Source organism: Cygnus olor, chromosome 26, assembly GCF_009769625.2.
Source record: "Cygnus olor isolate bCygOlo1 chromosome 26, bCygOlo1.pri.v2, whole genome shotgun sequence".
In the NCBI taxonomy this organism is placed as follows: Eukaryota; Metazoa; Chordata; class Aves; order Anseriformes; family Anatidae; genus Cygnus; species Cygnus olor.
In genome coordinates, this window is record NC_049194.1 from 259,294 (window position 1) to 277,801 (window position 18,508).

At 66.3% G+C, this 18,508-nt stretch overlaps 1 protein-coding gene across 2 annotated transcripts; it reads right to left on the minus strand.

Moving 5' to 3' along the window:
• Positions 1–13,341: 13,341 nt before the first annotated feature.
• Positions 13,342–17,317, minus strand: C2CD4C (C2 calcium dependent domain containing 4C). Of its 2 annotated transcripts, none has more exons than XM_040537869.1 (2): positions 17,313–17,317; positions 13,342–16,923 (listed from the first exon to the last, which is right to left on the minus strand). In XM_040537869.1, exon 2 carries the CDS (start codon positions 16,902–16,904, stop codon positions 15,654–15,656), a length of 1,251 nt encoding a protein of 416 aa, XP_040393803.1. In that variant the 5' UTR covers positions 16,905–16,923; positions 17,313–17,317; the 3' UTR covers positions 13,342–15,653. The 2 variants fall into 2 exon arrangements, with proteins under 2 accessions (XP_040393803.1, XP_040393802.1); XM_040537868.1 differs by having other exon boundaries at positions 17,299–17,317.
• Positions 17,318–18,508: the final 1,191 nt, after the last annotated feature.

Genomic DNA, 18,508 nt, shown 5'->3' on the forward strand with positions numbered 1-18,508 from the left:
GGGCGGGGGGGCCGCGGGGCCCGGATGCGGCGGCGGCCGCTGATTGGCTGCGGCGCCGCGAGGGCGGGGGAGCGGCGGGGGCGCGGCGGGGCGGGGGGCGAGGGTCAGGGGGCGGGGGGCGGGGGTCAGGGGGCGCCGCGCCGGGGCCGGGGCCGGGCCGCTGCCGGCGGCGCCTCCTGGGAGCCCCGGGACCGGCTGCGGGGTGGGTCCCGGGGCTCTGCAGCAGGGCTTGGTACAGCCGCGGTGCCCCCCCCCCCCGGCCGGGCCCGGCCCGGTCCCCCGGTGACGGCCCCGGTGACGGCCCCGGTGACAGCCGCCGCTCGCACCGGGCCCAGCGCAGCGCCGCCGCGGCTCGGTTCGGGTTCGGGGCCGCGGACCGGAGGCTCGGGCAGCTGCCCCTCGGCTGGGCCGGCCCCGAGCCGCAGCACCGAGCGCCCCCCGCGCCGGGCCCGCGTCCGCAGGGAGCCGGCCGGCCGGGGGCCCGCCCCCCGCTGGCACCGGGGCGGCCCCGGGGATGGAGCCCCCCGCGGGGCGCTGGGCCCGGCCGACCCCCGGGGGCCGCACCGGGGGGTCCCAGCGCGTCCCTGCTGCCCCGCCAGGCACCCCGGCGGGCTGCGCTGGGCTCCGCTCCTGCCTTCGAGCTCTGGGAGCGAAGTGCTGTCGAGTGCCCCTGAAGCGGCGGCGCGGCCCTCGAGCTGAGAGGCAGAGCACTTCAGCAGGCCTCTGTTCCCCGCGCAGGTCCGCGTCGTTGTGCTCAGAGGACCAGCAGAGCGCAGATGCTGTTTATTCAGTTAGAAAAGTAGCCTTGTCTCTCGCTTTCAGAGGGATTTCCACAAAACCCGCTGTTTCCTGCCTTGCTCTTAATATTGTGTCCGTATGCACCATCGCCACAAAAAGCAGAAAAGCCTGGACTTGGGGTCAAGACCAGGGGAAGTGGAACTATTCTGCTGCAGGAGCTCTCAGGCCCTCTGCCTGTTGGCGATTTACTCTGGGAACAGCCCTGCTGCTTGTCCGGGGGGGTGGAGATGAGGCTCAGGCAGCCCCGCTCCGAGGCAGCTGAAGCTGCCGTGTGTGCCCTTGGTACGGGTTCTACCACGGGGCCCTTGCCCGCAGCCATGCCGTGTGCTAGCCATCCCCAAACCTGCAGGGAATGCAGGCGAGAGGCCGCAGGCTCCTGTGCAAGCCCAGGTCCGTGCTGACATCAGCTTTCCCTCAGCCTCGCGAAGCCAGCTGCGCTGTCCCAGAAGTTTGGAGGGAAGGGCTCACTGCAGCACACTTCTCCTAATTCTCCACAGCGATTGCCCCGCGCTACCCAGTGCGCGAGCTCCGTGCCAGAAGCACAGTTCCAGTGACCTGGATCGGAGTCTGTGCCAGCTTCTGGTGCTCTGTTTAATGACTGTGATGACAACTGCCAGGCTGAGGCTCTCCAAGCGGCTGCGCTTGCCCGGGGAAATGGCAAAACCCTTCTCAACACTTCCTTTGCCCAGGCTGCTCATTTCTGTCCTCAGAATTAGCAGGTGCAGTAACTCACCCTTCAGCCAGCAGCGGATCCCGAACGTGGCACAAAACCAGCCCACGGCACCAGGCTGCAGAGCCCTCAAATCTCCCAGCACCCTGGTTTGCTGCTCTGCGGATGAGGACAGCAAAACGGAGGGCAGCAGGTGCTGGGTGAAGCCAGGGGGGATTTGGCTGCGGAACCGGGCAGAGCCGACCGTGCCCTCCTTGCCCTCCCCTGCCCGCACTCTGCCTCGTGATCCGTGCTTCTTCTGGGGCGAGGTCTGCAGCTCTGAAACAAAGAAAATGCTTCCACACCTCACATTTCAGCAAAGGAACATTTTGGCCTGAAGGTGTTGCAGGTGTAGAAGAGTTTACATGGGTTCAAAAAGCAGTTTTGGTGGGACAAAGCTGTATGAACACGGGCAAGGCCTGACCCCTGCCTGGGGAGAGGGGATGCTGCGCCTCGCCGCAGGGTGTGTGGGACAGCCCGGGCAGGGTGCTGCAGTCTGCCTTCAGGCTTTCAACACTTCTCGCAATAGTAGTTAGGAATTAAGCCTTAGAGGAGCTCCAGTTGTCACGAATGCTAGATGGAGCTATGCTACTCACAAATAACCTCCTCATTTAGGCTTTCAGGCAAGCGTTTGGACTCGGGGAACCTGCAGCACCTCAGGACCACCGGCACTGCCAGCCCCGACCAGGACGCAGGGAGGACAGAGAGGACCCCGAGGACGGGTGCAGCGTGGGTCCTCTCCCTGCGCACCCCGACCAGGGCAGCAGCACCCAGGGCACAGCTCAAGGGAGGGCCAAGCAGGCAGAGCCCCCCCCTAGCACCAGGGCTTGCAGCCCCCCAGCCCTTCCCAGCCCCAGCCACCCCTGTGCCTCCCAGAAATGCCTCCGCTGGAAACGCACGCGGGGGGCGAGCTCCTGCCCCCCGATTTCCCTACCTGCTTGCGCCCATTGCGGTGCTGCGCAGGTAACGAACACAACTGCTTCCTGCAAAGGAAAACGGAGGAAATGTTGCAGGTCACAGAGGTGATGTGCAGAGATGCACGCATGGATGTGGAGGCATCCGAACCCTCCAAGCCCCCAACTCCATTTTTACTCACGGCAGCATCAGAGGGCTGTGAGCATGCTGTGGGCTCCAGCGAGCAGGATCTGGCCCCAAACCTGTCTCTGAAGAAAGGAGATGGGGACAAGCCTGGCAAGAAGCTCCGGCCATGCCAGCAAGGGCACAGAGACCCCCTGGTGTCTGAGGGCAGCGGAGGGAGGGCCCTGCCGGTGCCCCCAGCCCCATCCCCAGCTCCCACACGAGCACAACCTCTGCATGTGCGGCAGGGCATCAGAGCGGGCACGGTGCGGCAGCGGCGCTCCTAAGGGGCTGGGCGCTGCCCCTCGCACCGAGCAGCCGCGGGGGGAGGCGTTTGTCAGCCCCGTCTTTGCCCAGGGCGCTGAGCACACCGCTCCTGCACAGCACCCCTGCGAGCATCTTGCTCACAGCCACAGCACCAAAAAGGCCTGGAGGGAGGCAGGGGGGCTGCGAGGGGCTGCGAGGGGCAGCACAGGGCCAGGGAGTGCCTGAGGGCTGCCTTCTGCCCCCCTCCTCCACCGAGGAGGTGCTGAGCCCCCCCAGGACACCCATGGACTTGCCTGTCCCCAACGCCCTGTGAGGTGAAGCGAGACCAGGGCTGGTGGCAGCCTGCAGAGGGACAGCAGGTGGGGGGGGGGGGGCTGCCTTCAGCACAGCCCTGCCCCCTCCTCTTCCTCCCGCTCCGCTGGCAGCCCGGCCCCATCCATCTCGCAGCACTGAAACCCAATTACGTCCCATCGCCTGCGGCGGCTGCGGCCTCGAGACGCCCATTGCATTAGCTCCGGGAGCGGCGATGGGGCGATGGGAGCCCTGCCGGCCTCTGCTCTGCGGGGGGGGGGGCCGCAGCCACCCCCCACCTCCCCCACCTCCCCACCGCCCCCAGCTCTGACCCCGTTTGGGGCAGCTCTGCTCCCAGCTGCGGTCTGTCTGTCTGTCTGCCTGCCTTGGAATGCTGGAGGACGGACGGACAGCCTCCTGTGCTGCCGAGGGGCTTGGGGGTGGGCTGCAGAGGGGGGCTTGGGGGTGGGATGGGCACAGGATCCCCCACACTGGGGTGATGCCAAGAGCAGCCAGATCCTGGCCTGCTGCTGGCTGGGAGCTCGAGGCACGTTTTGAGCCACCCATGAGAGCCTGTGTGTGCCTGACTGAGCCCCGCCAGCCCCCAGGAGCTGCCCGGGGGTGGCCGGGATCCCGCCCAGCCGTGGCCACCCAGCACCGTCCCAAGCAGACGGCAGCGGCTGGAGCCCGCGGAGCTCTGAAGTTTAATTAACCCCGTCTCCCTCCTGCACAGCCTTCCCTTCCTCTGCTCAAATGCCACAAATGATCCTATGCAGATGCTAATCTGCAGAAGAAGGAAAAAAAAAAAGATTCCACATTTAATTGCAGACCATAAAGACATTACAGGGTCATTAAAACACCATGAATATGGAAATGAAATCCACAGGCATCCATGCAGATAATGGCAGGGAGAAGGGAGCTGCAGGAGAAGTTGGAAGGTGGGAAGGTGGCGAGGTCGGATCCGTCTCGGGGCGTCATTAACCCCTGCTCCCACATCCGTGGTGTTGTGGCCTTGCACTGCAGCCCTGCGGATGCGAGGAGGGTGCCGGGACCTCAGGGCTGTGGGACCCCTGCCCCTGACTGGTGGTGGCTGGGGCGGTGGGAGCTCGTTAGCAGCCGGTGGGAGCTGCTGAGCAGGAAAAATTAAGGGGGGCCTCTCTAATTGGAGCTGAGCCACTGGGAACCAGGGCTGCACGGGGTGTCCCGGTGCCTGGCGGGGCTCTGACAGCCCGCAGGGCAGCCAGGGACCAGGGGTGCCTTGGGGTGGGTGGTAGGGTCCCAATTTATGGGGCTGGAGCTGGGGGTTTTCCATGGCTGGTTGGGTTGCCAGAGCTTTGGGGCTGTTCGCCAGGCCTGGGGCGCTGCCTGCGCTGCCCTTGCAGCCCCTTCGGGCACCCCAAGGAGACGCGCAGGGCTTGGGGCCCAGCCAGCCCTTTGCTGGGGGCTGCTGCCGGCCTGGGTGCAGGCAGAGCAGGGAGCAGCGGGAGGAGGAGGGAGAAGCCCGGGTGCTGTGAAGCCGCCCTTGGTTTCTGCTGCCGGCGTTCCGGCCCTGCCAGGCAGATGCAGCCCAACAGGAGGGAGCGGCGGGGAAGGCCCTGGGACAGCTCTGTCCTCTCCGTCCCCTCTGTCCCCTCCGTCCCCCAGCCCAGCCCAGCGGGAGCAGCCAGAGCCCCGCTGCTCTCCCTGGCCACAGCTCCTGCCTCTGGGAAGAGGCGAGGAGGAGACAAGCAGATTAGAGCTATCTCTGCATCACCACGCGCTGAGCTGCAGAGCGAAATGTCAGCTCGCGCCCGACACAGCGCGGGGGGAGCGAGGAGCCCCCGGAGCCGCCCGCCCAGGCTGTGCCTCGCAAGGCGCTGGCAGCAGGGCCGGGCACCCGCCGGCCCTGAGAGAGGAGGGGAGCAGGGAGAGCGCGGCCAGCCCTGGGGTGCCGCTGGCCCTGCTGCTCTCGTCCCAGCTGGCTCCATCCCAGCCACAGCCCCAGAAACTTTCCTCCTCCGGTTCCCATGGAAACGAGGAATTTTCTTCTCCCCAAAGTTGAGCTGTCTGCTGGGGCTGCGGGGCCAGCAGTGGGCTGGGAGGGGCAGTGGCAGGGCGGGCAGCGGGCAATGCCGGGACCCACCTGCCCCCGCTGAGCCCCCCAGCACCACCCCTTGGTGGAAGCTGCTGGTTGGAGCCCAAGGAGCCCCCACTCCTGCTGGAGCCCCCATCCCACAGCTGCAGCCCCGTGCTGGGGGAGCGAGCTCTGTGGCTGGGCAGGAGCCGAGGAGCGGGCACAGCTGAGTCCAGCGGCGGTCAGGGCTCTGTGAACCGTGCTCTGTGCACCACCTGGATGATGGCACGGGTCCCACACCCGTGCTGAGGTGAGGGGACAGCCCCGCTGCCCACCAGCCCCCAGGGAGCGCCGCAGCCATGTTCCGTGGGTAGAGGCACCGGGCCTGGGCCACTGGGCTCCTGGGGGCTCAACGCCAGGAGCTTTTTCAAGAAATAAATGTGGAGGAGACAGCTTTTGACAACAATGACTAAAACTAAGCTCTAGCAAAATTTAACTCCAAACAGGGGAATGTTCCAGGCGCTGCCGTTAGCTGTCGGCAAAAATAAACCTGCAGGTTAAACACAGCCTTTTCCTCCTGGGCGCACACGTGCGAGATGGAGAGGAGCTTCCTCCCAGGGAGGCAATAAACCCCTGAAACCAAGTGCAGAGCTGGGGTGTACAGCACAGGGCACAGAGCAGCCTGCACGCCCTGCAGCCCTGCCCTACGCGGCTGGGGAGCTGCGTCCTGCGCGCCCCGCAGCGCCGTCCCTGCCTGGCCACCGCGTGCCGTCCCCGCGGCACCACGCGCGGCGCTGGCACTGGCACGGGGAGGGAGGCAGCTGGCGGCGCCGGCTGGCAGTCTCCAGCAGCCTTCGCCCTCCCCGTGGGAGGTGCGAGATCTCACACTTCGCTTCGCCCCCGTGCCGCCGCCCGCTGCCCTCCCGCCCCCGGCCGGCGGGCCTGGGTGCCAAAGCGCAGCCGGGGAGGCGATGACGCAGCGCCCGGTGCCAGCCCCGGGAGGCGATGCCGGCGGAGATGCTCCCCCTCTGCCTGCCCCAGCCCCGCATCCCGTGCAGCGGTGCAGCAGCACAGCTCCTCCTGGCGCGGGGCTCAGACCCCGACCCAACGGCCCCACGGCCCGGCTCTGCCCTGCCCCGCTGGGACGTGTCCCCAGGCCTGGGGACGGGGTCCCCTGGGCCCCTTGGCACTGAGGGCAGCAGCGAGGCTGGGGCTGCCTCATCCTCTCCACCACTGGCGGCTGGCACACGCACGTTCCTGCTGCAGGAGCCAGGAGGGAGATGAGAGCATCGGGGTGGCACCAGGGGATGGCTTGTCCCCTCCTGGGGACCCCACTCCTCTGCCCACCATCCCTGGCGCACCTCCAAGCCGCGCACCCCCTTCTCCTGGGCCCAGTGCCTTCCCTCTGCTGCCACTAGCGATGAGTTTTTAATTAGTGCTCCTCTGTATATTCAGATAGCAGAAGCCCAGAATGGAAACGTACAGGTGTCCCCTTGATCCGGTTTCCATGGTTGCTGCGTCGAGGTGGGGGCTACAGCTTTTTTTTATTATTTAATAATTTTATTAAAGTGGCTTCAATCCGTTGGCAAAGAAGGGAAGGGGGAGAACGTGGGGGAATAAAAAATGCTAGATGAGAAGGCCACATTCCTGCGGCTGGGCTTATTTGCTGTCATTCTTCTTGTCTTATTAGCAAGCATCGGTTTCCAAGATGCTCGAAGTCAAAGATCTCGGTAACGAGATCCCAGCCCTCTGCGGTGCGCAGCCGCAGGAGCTCTGTGTGAGCACCTGTGGGGCCGCGCTGCCCAACCGAGGAGGCACCCGCAGCAGGGGGAGCAGAGCAGGACGGCACCAGGCACCGCTGGGGCCAGAGATGGCTCTGCCTGCACATTCCCATCCCTATCCCCAGCCCCAGCTCCTTCTCCACACCCCACCCTCTCCCCATCCCCGCTTCGCAGTCCCCATCCGACCAGGCCCCTGTTCCCCCCCAGCCCCACGCTCACTCCCCTGGGACTCCCTCACTGGCCACGGTGCAGCTGGCTCAGGGCAGCGGGCACCCCGGTGCTGGGTGCCAGGATGGCAGCCAGCTCCAGAAGTTTCCTCTTGTCATCCACACCAAATTAGTCTTGGTTCCCTCTGATGAGCTCAGCCCAGTGTATAAACCGGCACATTTGTTAGAATTAGAAGATTTAGCCCCAATCCCTGTGCAAGCAGTCACAATCCACTGCTTGGGGATGAGGGGGCAGCTTTTGTGCAACAGGGGTTAAAAATAACCCAGAGACAGCACAGGCCCCAGGATGAAACGGCGGCTCGGCTTGCCAAACGCGTGGAAGAAATCCCCTCTCCTCCTCGTGCTGGCAGCAACCCGCGCTGTGGCAGGCAAACACACACACGCCGATCCACAGACCTATTAGTCACCAGTAAATGTTCTTTTCTCTCCCAATTTGTTTCCCTTAAGCTCGATGTTTTCCTCTCCTGCTGCCCCGGCCTCGTTAGGCTGCAATTAAAACCAGGAATCAAAGCTGCGTGGTGCAATTAGAACTACGCGCAGGATGCGGGATGCCACAGGAAGGCAGGCGGCCGCTGATTGTGCTCTGAGCCCCCTGTCCTGCTCGGCTCCAGGGCTCATGAGGGTCAAAGCTCGGCCCGGGGGCACGGCACATGCGGGGCGAGCAGCGGCCAGCACCGTCTGCCAAGGTTGCTCCCTTGCTCGGAGCCCCACCAGACCCCACGCCTGGAAGCTGCGCTTTGGTACATCCACTCCTGAAACAAGATTAATTTTCCCAGCTGCAGGGATCATTAAACATACGGAGCAGCTCAGGAGGGAAGGGAACAGACTGGTGGCTCAGAGCCTTTGCAGGGGATTCAATCTCCTTCCTGGAGGCCGATCCTGCCGAGTCCCTGGGCTTGTGCTGCATCCCCCAGGGACGGGGCAGCGGCCAGGCAGGACCCGGAGCCACCACCACCCTGGCTCACATCCCTGTCCCACCTCGGGGTGCAGGGGATGGACCCGTGCCTCCGGTGCCCTGCTCCCAGGCAGGCGAGCACAGCTCCAGGCACCGTGCCCAGCTCCGGCACAAAGGCTCGGCGGCACCGCCCGGCCGGGAGCATTGTCGGTGCCCTGCGAGGCACGGCGGTGGCTGCGAGCCAGCAGCACGCTGCCGGGGCAGAGCTGGCACGGAGGGGCCCGATCCTGCATCGCAGCCAGGCCGAGCCACAGAGCTGCCGCACGGGACGGGAGCAGCACAGCGGCTGTGCCTGCACAGGACCGCGCAAGGCGAAAAGCGTCCAGGCGAGGGGTTCACCCGTGGGCTGGGGAGGAGGCAGGGACCCAGAGCCGTCAGAGACCCCGTGCCCCCAGACGCTGCCCCCACCCCTCCTCCCTCCTGACAGGGGCACAGCCCACACGGATGCAGCCCCGTCTGTCTTTTGAAATAGAGAGTAACAAGTGAGCACAGGCAGCAGAGGTAGCGAAGCATATGGCAGGTGCTGGAGTTTATTCCTGTCGGTGAGTGTCAGCAGCGACAGACGGCTGGGGGGTGGCGCAGCAAGAGCTGTTGGTAGCGCCCGTGCCACTCAGCCCCATGGACGCTGCAGCTGTGGTGACGATGGGGACCCTGATGGCCCTTCCACATGCCGCCGGGGGCGTCCCGCGTGCCACAGGACTGGTGTGCGGTGATGCTCCCGGGGTGCCCAGAGGCGTGGATCTGCACCAGCCCCTGCCACGAGGACCACCTGCCGCGGCCGAGCAGGGCGAGCAGCCGCTCCTCACCCTCGCTGCTGTCCCCCCGGTCCCAGTGGGCGCAGGGAGGGCCCTGGTGGCACCGAGGCAGCCGGGCCCCAGTGAGCAGCTTGGCAGGTGGGCCTGATCCCACCACCCAACGCCCCTGCGGCTGCAGGCAGGCAGCCAGCGGTGGTGGGAGGAAAACAGTGCCCCAAAACCACACAGACAGCAGCGTGGGGCAGAATCCCCCTGAGCTGTGCCCAGGCAGGAGGGGCCGCAGCACGGGGTGCTCCGGGGCTTGCAGCGGTGCCTGGTGGGGTGGCCGCTGAGATGATCCTCATGGGGTCAGGACAGGACAGGACCAGAGCAGCCTCTCCCACTGCAACTGCCAAAAGGCCGGTGATGCTTGGTGGGAGGGCAGGCAGGATGTGAACAGCTTCCTCCTGCCCCTAGAGCCCAAGTCTCCGTCTGCTCAGACACAGAGCGAGAGGCAGCGTGAGCCGGGCTGGGAAAGGGAGCGGGGCTGAGGCGCTGGCAAGCAGAGCCAGGAAATCCAGAATCCAGGCTGACACTTCGTCTTTAACTCCTACTGTTGTGACAAACAGCGGCACAGGCAGCTCTGTTTAAGGACACTCCGCCAGCATCAACTTCGCGTTTCTTGGCTCCTCACCGGTGTCTCGGCGCTGTGCTTCCAGAGGGTGGCCAGAGCCCTGCTGCACCCCTTGGAGGAGCCCAGCAGCACTCGGTGCCTCACCCACAGGCTCTGCCTACCACAGCTGGCATCTCAGCACTCCCCTGCATCGCTGCTGAGCCTCAGTTTCCCCTTTGGGACTTGGGGACCCAGGCGGGGTGAGAAGCGAGGCAGGAGCAGCCATGTCTCCTAGCGGTGGGGCTGGGGGGGCTGAGCCTGTTCCCCTGGCTAGCATCGTTCACAGCTCATCCCAGGGGCCAAGGGACAGCCCCAGCGCACGCTTGGCCCAGCACCATCTTTCCCCTGGCACAGGTGAAATAAATACTCGCTGAGCAGCACATCACCTGCTGCTCCACTCCGCCCTGCTCCTGGTCCCGCTAATTGCAGCGTTCTCACTTCACACTGATGGGCTTGATAAGATTAGTGATTACAGAAATCTCATATGGCAATTGGATTGAATTGGGAGCTGTGTGAAGGAAATTGGACTGAGCTGCAAATAGGCATTAATTATAACCTGGCAGCGGTGAGAGTCGAGGGTTCGAATATATGTATGTCTATATATTTACATGTTGCCTGGTGCCACCTCTGGCTTTGTCCTGGCTGCGAGGGGTGCTGAGGGCTTCAGCACGGTGCGATGAGGTGATGCAGCCACCTCTGCCCCACAGGCTCACGGCCGGGACGAGCTCATCAGCCCCTGGGCCACCACGAGCATGCTGCTCACCCCCCGCAGCGCTACCCCGGTGCAGCCGTGCGTGGCCGCGGCACCCCCCCAGGGCCAGCGCTGCCTGCGGCTCCCGGCCCTCCCCGCTCCGCCGCCTGGCAGCGGGCGCCGTTCTCTCCATCGCCATGGCAATGCCAGACGAGCTCTTTGCAGCGCGGCCACCGCGGTCCCTGGGCACTGCCCGCGCCACCGGGCAGATGCGGCCGTGCCGGTGGACGCGGCCCTGCTCCCGGCGCGTCCTGCCGCAGGCAGGGCCCCGGCATCTACGGGACAACCGCTGTCCCGTGAGGAACCTGCGGCATGAGATGCGTCCCCCTGCCCGAAATTTGGGGGGGTGGGTGGGGGGAGAGCCAGGCTCTGACTGGCCCCCGCAGCAGCTCGTCCCTGCTGGGCACTGCGGGTCCAGCCGCCCTCAGCACCAGGTGCCCGCCCTCAGCACCAGGTGCCCCCCCTCAGCTCCAGGCCCCCCTCAGCTCCAGGCCCTCACCTGCACCCCACAGCGGAGCTGTAATGCTGGCAGAGGCCGCGGGCACTGCGTGGAGATCAGCCAGCGGCCCCAAATTGCTGTATCGATCGGTGCCTGTCTGCACTGATATTAAAGTGTTTGCCAGCAGCTGCTGGCGTTTAACAAATCCTCCCGTCTGCTTTGTTTATGCCATTTTTTTTCCCTCCCACCTGGGCCTACTTGATGCTTTGGGCATGCTGCAAACATTTCAGAGGCAGCCTTTAAAACTCCAGCAGGCAGCTGGAAAAGAGGAGGTCACTAGAGACAGAGAGGAGAGGCTAGGAGAAATCCCTTGCACCGCACAGCAGCCACGGTGCTTTCCTTTTCCCTTTGCCTCCCAGGGGACGTGTTCTCCCTGAGCACAGCCTCTGGGGCTTTGCCTGTCCCGCAGCTCCGCGTGTCCAGGTCCCGGGTCCAAGGCCCGTGCTCGTGTTCATCCCAGGCCCCCCCAGCCCACGTAGCCAGGGGAGGTGGGGAGCCCAAGGCGGCACCTCCTGTCTGCTCCCTGCCTTCCTGGGGCAGGATCCATCCCCCGGCCCCAGGTGCTTGTCAGGCTGCCAGCCTCAAAGTGCGAGAGCAAAGATCACCCGGAACAGCAAAATCACCCGAGCGTGAGCTGGTGGCACCAGCAGCGCCGCCAGCCCCGGGGACACCCCAGGGGCTGCTGCTCCCGTGCTGGCTCTCGTCAGGCCTCCCAGCGCCGCAGGGCTGAACGGAGCCGCGGCTCGGCCCTGCCGGGTGTCCGTGTCCCCGGGGTCGGAGGTGCCCGCTCTGCCTCAGGCAAGGGTGGGACTCCGCGGGCAGCTCGCCTCTGGCTTTGTCTCTGGCCTGGCGTGGCTGCGAGGCTGTGCGGGATCCAATTAACCTCTGTTTTCCTCCCAGTAGCAGTGGGAGCCTCTCCTCCCCGCCCCACAACAGGCGCGCTGCCATGAAGACGGATGCTTGCAATAAGACGAGGAGCGCGCGTGCCGCAGGGAGGCCGATGCTCGCCTGCAGCCGGGCTGTGCTCGGGGGGGGCTGCGCTGTGCCCCGTGCCCGCGGCCCCCCGGGACGGTGCCGGTCCCACGCTGGCAGCACGGAGCCTGGGAGCGACCCCGGTGGGGCTGGGGCAGCGCCGCAGCCCCCGCAGCGGGACCGGGCGGCCGAGGGGTTGCCAAGCAACGGGAAGAAGCTTTGGGTTTTGGTTTTCTGTGTTTTGTTTTTTTGTGTGTGTGGTTTTTTTTTTGCTTTTTTTTTTTGACCCAAATGGTAAATCAGCAGCTGCATCGGAGCAGGGTGGGGGCTGCGGGGCTGCCCAGCGGCACTTGGGGCTCCCCCAGCCCCGACAGCACCCAAACACCTGCAGGAGAAAAGCAATCGCCGGGGCTTGGCTCAGCCTCATCCCAGCCAAGGGCCCAGAGCATCGGCCCCAGCACCCCCCTGCCCACCCCTGGACCCCCCCTCGGCCCCCGGCAGCCTCCAGCGCAGAGCCCGGAGCCCGACCCCAGCTCGGGGCCAGTCCCGGCTGCTGGAAGCCGCGTTTCTCTCCCTCACAACTTGATTACTAATTCAGAGCTAAATCTTCCCCCACAAGACGTCCCCCTGCGCCCCTCTGACTGTTTGCTTTGCATGTTGAATACTTTCCAGGATTTCTGGTGTTTTGAGGCTGACCCATCCACATCTAGCTCAGACTAAGTTAATCAGCCGCCTTTTATTGCTGACTGCTGTAGCTTTTACACCTCTAGAAAAAGAACTACTTAAATTTCCTGGCACCTGCCATGCTCTTGCCGTGCTGCTTTCTCTGCTCTGTGGGGGCCGGAGGAGAGAGGGCGGATCTGTGTAGTGCTCCTATTCTTTATTTCTACTAAAAATGACAAATTATTAGAATGGTGGAAATTAGAAAAATGGCATTTAGGTAACAGACAAACCTCCCTCTTTTCTTTCACGGCCTCTGGTTAAAAGCAGATTTGGAGATGGAAGGCAGGGGAAAAAATAAGCAGGAAAGTCTGCTGGACACACATGGCTGGGCGGGGGGCTCCCCGAGGGGCAGCTCCGGTGCAGGGTGGGGAAGGGGCTGGGGGCTGCACTGTGAAGGACACAGAGCAGGGCTGCGGAGCCACGAGCCCAGCATGGGGGCTTCCACCTCGGCGCTGCCGTGGGGCTGGTGCTGGGACAGCCCCAGTGAAACAGCGCTGCGTGCCCAGCCCAGGCCGAGGGGCTCGGGGGGAGGCACGGCTGCGGGGAGAGGAGCGGCTGCCCCCGTGGTACTGCCATCGGCACCCCCATGGCACGGGTGGGGACAAGAGCGGGGGCTCCCCATCGCCACATCCTCCCCGGGGGACTGCTCCCGCTGCTGCCCAAGCACCTGCGGCTCCACAGGGCAGAGCTGGTGGGGAGAGGCAGCGTCACGAGGAGAGGTCGCTGCTGCATGGCTGGGGCACCACAGGGGCCCTGCCCTGCTTCCCCACCGCTCCCCATCACGGGGGACCTGGCGTGGGCCCGAGGTGGTGCCGGCGGCTCGGCCCTGGAACCGCCCAGCAGCTGCAACCGTGGAAAGCAAGGGAACACCAGGAGCTAGGGTACCACCCGCATCTGGTTTAGAAATGCCTTTATTGCACTAAAAAGGGGAAGTCATCTGTAAACAAACATTCCATTCAGGTATTAATATATTTTTTTCACTCCAAAAAATGCATCATTAAATCCAGCCACAGAAATATCAAAGCAGGAACATTAGAAAAGAGCTACAGGGAGGAAGGACCCCGCCGTGCCACACTCCTGGCCCCACATCCACCCACCTGGCACGGCAATGTGCAGTGCACCCCGGGGCTCAGCACCACGCTCTGCTGGCTCTGGCGAGGCAGCCGCGGGACAGGCAAGGGGGGCGGCACCAGCCACCAGGCCCTTGGGTCTCCCCCTGGGGCCAGCCCCAAGCCGAGGAGCAGTCATGGGCCCTGCTCTCAGCCTCCCCCCTCCCCAGAGCCAAAGGCCCACAGCACAGCTCTGCCAAGGGGGGGGGGGGGGGGGGGGGGGCTGTGGCACCCCCAGCCCTTCATGGGCACCAAAACCTTCGCACTGGTCCTGTCCCCAGTCCCTGGGTGCCCCGTGCCCCCAAAAGTGCCTCACGGTGCCCTGGGGTCCCCACCAGCCCCGGTGCAGGAGGTTGCCCCCAAGTCCCATCCCAGCCCTTACAGCCCCCTGCTCGCCCCCCAGCCGAGCCCAGGCCCCGCGGGGCAGAAGGGAGGGTGGGGGCAGGCGCCCCTTGGTCGGTGCTGGGGTAGGAAGCAGAAGGTGGGAAATCCCCTGCAACAGGGCTGCTCCTGCTCCTCACGTCCTGCACGGTTTGTTTTCATCCACAAGCTCGATAAACAGCCACGGTCACCCCAAATCCCCCCGACATGCAAACATCACGCTATCAGAACCATGCCTCGCGTACCTGGAACATATTTACAGACAGAAGTAAAACACGCTGGGAAAGATCAGCCTCAGATATAAATAGCCAACACTGAAATCTGCCATCTGCTGCAAAGGACAAGGAAGGAACATCAACCGCCACCGACAGAGGTTAACACAGAGGGACACGTGTGTGCGTGTGTCCACGCGTGCTGGGACGGGGCAGAGGAGCGCTGCTATTTCTGCTCCCTTCCACGAAAACATGCAGGAACCCAATGCGATAGGCAACACCACACCAACAACAACGAGGTGGCTGTTTTACCCACCCGCAGAAACCCCAACCTGCCTTTACCCCTCCCGGTGTCTCCAGCCTGGTGGGACAGGACGGGGTGGGGGCAGCGGTGGGGGTGCCCACTCCCCCTGGGAGAGCTGCAGAGCCAGCACAGACCCTTTTGGGTGCCCCCAGGGCTGCATCTCCCCCTGCCGGGGGGTGCAGACACTCAGAAGCCCCCAAGCACCCGCAGGTGGATGGGCAGCAAAGGGGAAGGGAGCCTGTGCCTCTGCCTGCTGCCCTTCCCTAGTGCCACCCAGGTGCACAGACACCGGTGCTCAGCATCTGCTGGGACACCGACCCGGTACCCGTGCCCACCTGTATGCCCGGGGCGGGGGGTGCTGGGCCCCCACCTGGCAGTGCCAGCCCCTGGCAGCCCCTGCCTGGGTTTGGGCAGACCCAAATGCCCCTAAAGCTCCTGGAGCTGTCACCCACGGGGGGGTCAGCAGTGGACGGCATCGCTCAAGGCAGGGAGGCATCCCAGGAGGCTGCAGGTGTTGGGCAGAGACAACCCGCGTGCCCTGCGCAGGCCTGGGAAGGGTCCAGGAAAGGCTCAGAAAGACCACGGGTCCCAGTCAGCCCCTGGGCTTCCTCCCAGGGCCCCCAGACTGGTTCTTGGGTCACCTCTGCAGTATTTTCCCTGCAGTCTCCAAGACTATGAACTTGACTTTTAAATTAAAGTCGAGATCCACGCCATCACCTCGCTCTGGGAGCTGGGGGAAGTGGCAATAAGTACGCTACAGGGATCTACCCACCTCCAACCTGTGTGCTGGCCAGCTGGAGACTGCAGAACCCAGGCAGGGAAGAGCCCAGCAGGTGACATCCATCCTTCCCGATGGGGACAGGGCCGGTGGCTCCCGCTGGGCACCAGGAGCCACAGCCCCGGGAGCGGTGCTGGGAAGGGACGGAGGGGAGAGGCTGCGGCTGCCACGGGAGGGCTGACGCTGGCAGCGCCCCACGGTGGGACCGCTCCCGGGGACCCGGCCCTCCGTACCCAAGACCCGCCACGGCCCCGGCCCTCCTCTGGGGGGGCCCCTTTGAACCCTCCTCCAGAGGGGCCAGGGCCTGGCCCCAGCCCTCCCACGCCCCAGCCCCATGGGCGAGCTCCCTCCGGGGCTGCCTACAGGCCGGCCAGGAGGGTGGTGAGCGGGAGCTCCTTCTCCCCCAGCAGCGTGTCCCGCTTCAGGCTGCTGCCCTTGTTGACCACCTTCAGCTTCAGAGACAGCTTCCTGACATGGCCAGGGCCCAGCCCGTCGAAGAAGAAGTCCTCGTTGAAGCTGGGGTTGCGGCTGTTCTTGACGATGGTGCTGCGCTGCTTCTGCAGCTTCCCGGGGTTGAGGCACAGCGAGACGCAGCAGTTGATGCTGCGCACGTCGACCAGGGCATCGTAGAGGTCCTCGGCGGAGACGAGCCGCACGCGGAGCCGGGCGTTGGAGGGGTCGTAGTCGGCGGCCAGGCGCAGGCTGCCGCCCCGGCTGAGGCGCAGGCTGTGCTCGCGGTGTCGGCCCTGCGGCAGGTCTGGGGCTGCTGGCAGCTGCCCCCCTGCCGGGGCGCTCCTGGCACGGCGCTGGGCGCTGGGGCTGGTGTCGGCCGAGCTGTCGTCGGTGGACAGCGAGCTGTTGCGGGCCACCGAGTGCTTCAGCTTGATGACCTTGGACTGGCTCTCCTGGCTGAAGATCTTCAGCAGGGAGACGGAGCGGGAGAGCAGCGGGGAGCCAAAGGGCGAGGACTCGGCCGAGGAGCACGTGTCGCTCTCGCCGCCGCTGAAGTAGCGGCCGGGGTGCATGAGGGCTGCCCCCAGGTCGGCGGGCGCCCGGGACCCGCTCTCACCGTTGAGCTTGGCCCTGCGCTGGGCGCTGGGGGAGGTGGCCGGCGAGGGGCAGAGGCTGCTGTGCTCACTGTGGAAGAGCGATTCTTTGCGCCGCGTGTGAGGGCTCTCCACCAGCGTGGCGAAGCCGTAGGAGGTCTGCGCCTTGGGCACGTAGGGCAGCGACATGGCCGTCTGCGCCTGCGGGTCCGCATTGGTGCCGAAGCCCCCCTCAGCCGTCCAGTCCTCGGCGCTCTCGATCTGGATGATGTGCCGGCCTGTCGCCTTCGGCCGGGGCCGGCTGGGCGGCCGGGGGCTGCGCGGGGGCTTGCGCCCCGCCAGGTCCTGCTCTGAGGCGGAGGGACCCAGGGCTGGCGGCGCAGGGGGCTCGGAGCCCTCGGCCTCAGCAGGCGCCGCGCTCAGCTTGGGCGGGATGAAGAAGTCGGGGATCTTGTCGGGGGTGAGGACGTTGCTGTAGCGGGAACCCCGCGGGGACTCCTCGGGCCCCGCGCCCCGGGAGCCGCCGTTCTCCGCCACGCCGCGCAGCCGCTCCAGGAGCCACATGTCGCCGCCGGGTGCGGGGCTGGAAGAGACCCGATGGGAAGCGCCGTCACCGGGGGCCGGGCACCGGCACGCCGGGAGCCGCCAGCCCGGTGCGCGCCGGGGACGAGGCTGGGGAAGGATCCGGCCGCGCCGGGGACACCGGGACCCGCCAGTCCCAGGGGAGGAACGGGGACGAGAGGGACGGGGGGGAATCGGCCGCGCCGCGGGACACCGCGACCGGCACCCGGCAGCCCGGGGGTGGGGACGGGGACGGGGAGGGAGCCGCCGCGCCGACGGGCACCGGGACGCACCGGGACCCGCCGGACCCCGCAGCGCACGGCGGAGCCGCCGGGACGGGACGGGACGGGACGGGACGGGACACCCGCCCCACCGGGAAGTTGCCGTTCACCGTTACCGGAGCCGCCGCACCTGGACCGGAGCCGCCGCCGCCGCCGCAGCCCGCCGGGCGCGGACGCGCTTTTATAGGGCCGGGGCGGCCCCGCGCTCCCCGCCGCGCCGCCGCCGTATTCCTCCGAGCGCGGCGCCCCCGCTTTTCCCCGCGCCGCGCCGGGCCCTCCCCGGGCTGCTGCGCGGGGCCGCGGCGGGCAGGGGTCAGCCCGCAGGGGGCGGGCGGCGGGGCCGACCCCCGTCGGCCGCCCCGGGAACGGTCCCCACTCCGGCCCCCGGCCGCCTCCGGGCCGGGGAGCGGGACCCCCAGCGGCCCGGCCCCCGGGACCCTCTCACCGTGTGCCCGCGGGGACGTCGGGACCGGGGCGGGACCCCCGGGACTCCCCGGCAGCAGCGCCGGGACCGGAGCGCAGCAGCCCCGCTGTGCCCCCGGCTCCCCTCCGCCCTGGGCCGAGCCAGGAGCCCCCCGCGGACGGAGCCCCCCGGCAGCGCCGCGCGCTCCCCGCCCCGAGCTCTCGAGCTCATCAAAGCGCCGAACAAAGCCAACGGCACTCCAGGGAGCTCAGGGCTCAAGGACCCGCTGAGAGCATCAAGTGGTTTAATACCGTGGAGGGAGGCGCAGGGGAGGCAGCGCCGCACGGCACGCGTTTGGCTGACGCCTGGCGGGGGGGCGCTGGGCAGGACGCGGCCTGGTGGTGCTGGGAGCACCAGGGGCGACAGAAACATCAGGGGATCCAGGGAGCATCACTGCGGGCCCAGAGCAGCCGAGCGGGCAGGCGACCTTCAGACCACGGTGATCAGCCCCAGAACGGGCACCCCGTGGATTTGTAGCCTTGGGGACGGCGGTGCTCCAGGCAGGACGGGGACAGCGTTTGTTCCTCCCGGCTGCCTGCCCCGGGGTGCTGCCAGGCTGTGGGGAAGGCTCCGTTCTCCTCGCGAGCAGCCCACGGCAGCAAAGGGCTCGATGTAATCACCAGAAACGAAGGCCCGGCTTGGTGATCTCACTCAGTGCAGGTTGCTGCAGCCAAGCACTGTGCGAGAGGTGGGAGGTCTCGGCTCCCTCCGCATCCTGCCTCCGAGCTGATGAAAAGAGAAGGATGCGCCGAGCCCAGCAAGGGCCGGCAGCCTGCTCTGGCTGCGCCTGGGAGAGGCGGGGAGGGAAAAGGTGCCCCGGGGCTGGGAGAACAGCCGTCCCCTCCCTGGCTGCTCTCCGCTTT

What these genes read in the sequence shown, in the direction of transcription:
- C2CD4C (XM_040537869.1), bottom strand. Translation starts at nt 16,904, where the DNA reads ATGTGGCTCCTGGAGCGGCTGCGCGGCGTGGCGGAGAACGGCGGCTCC.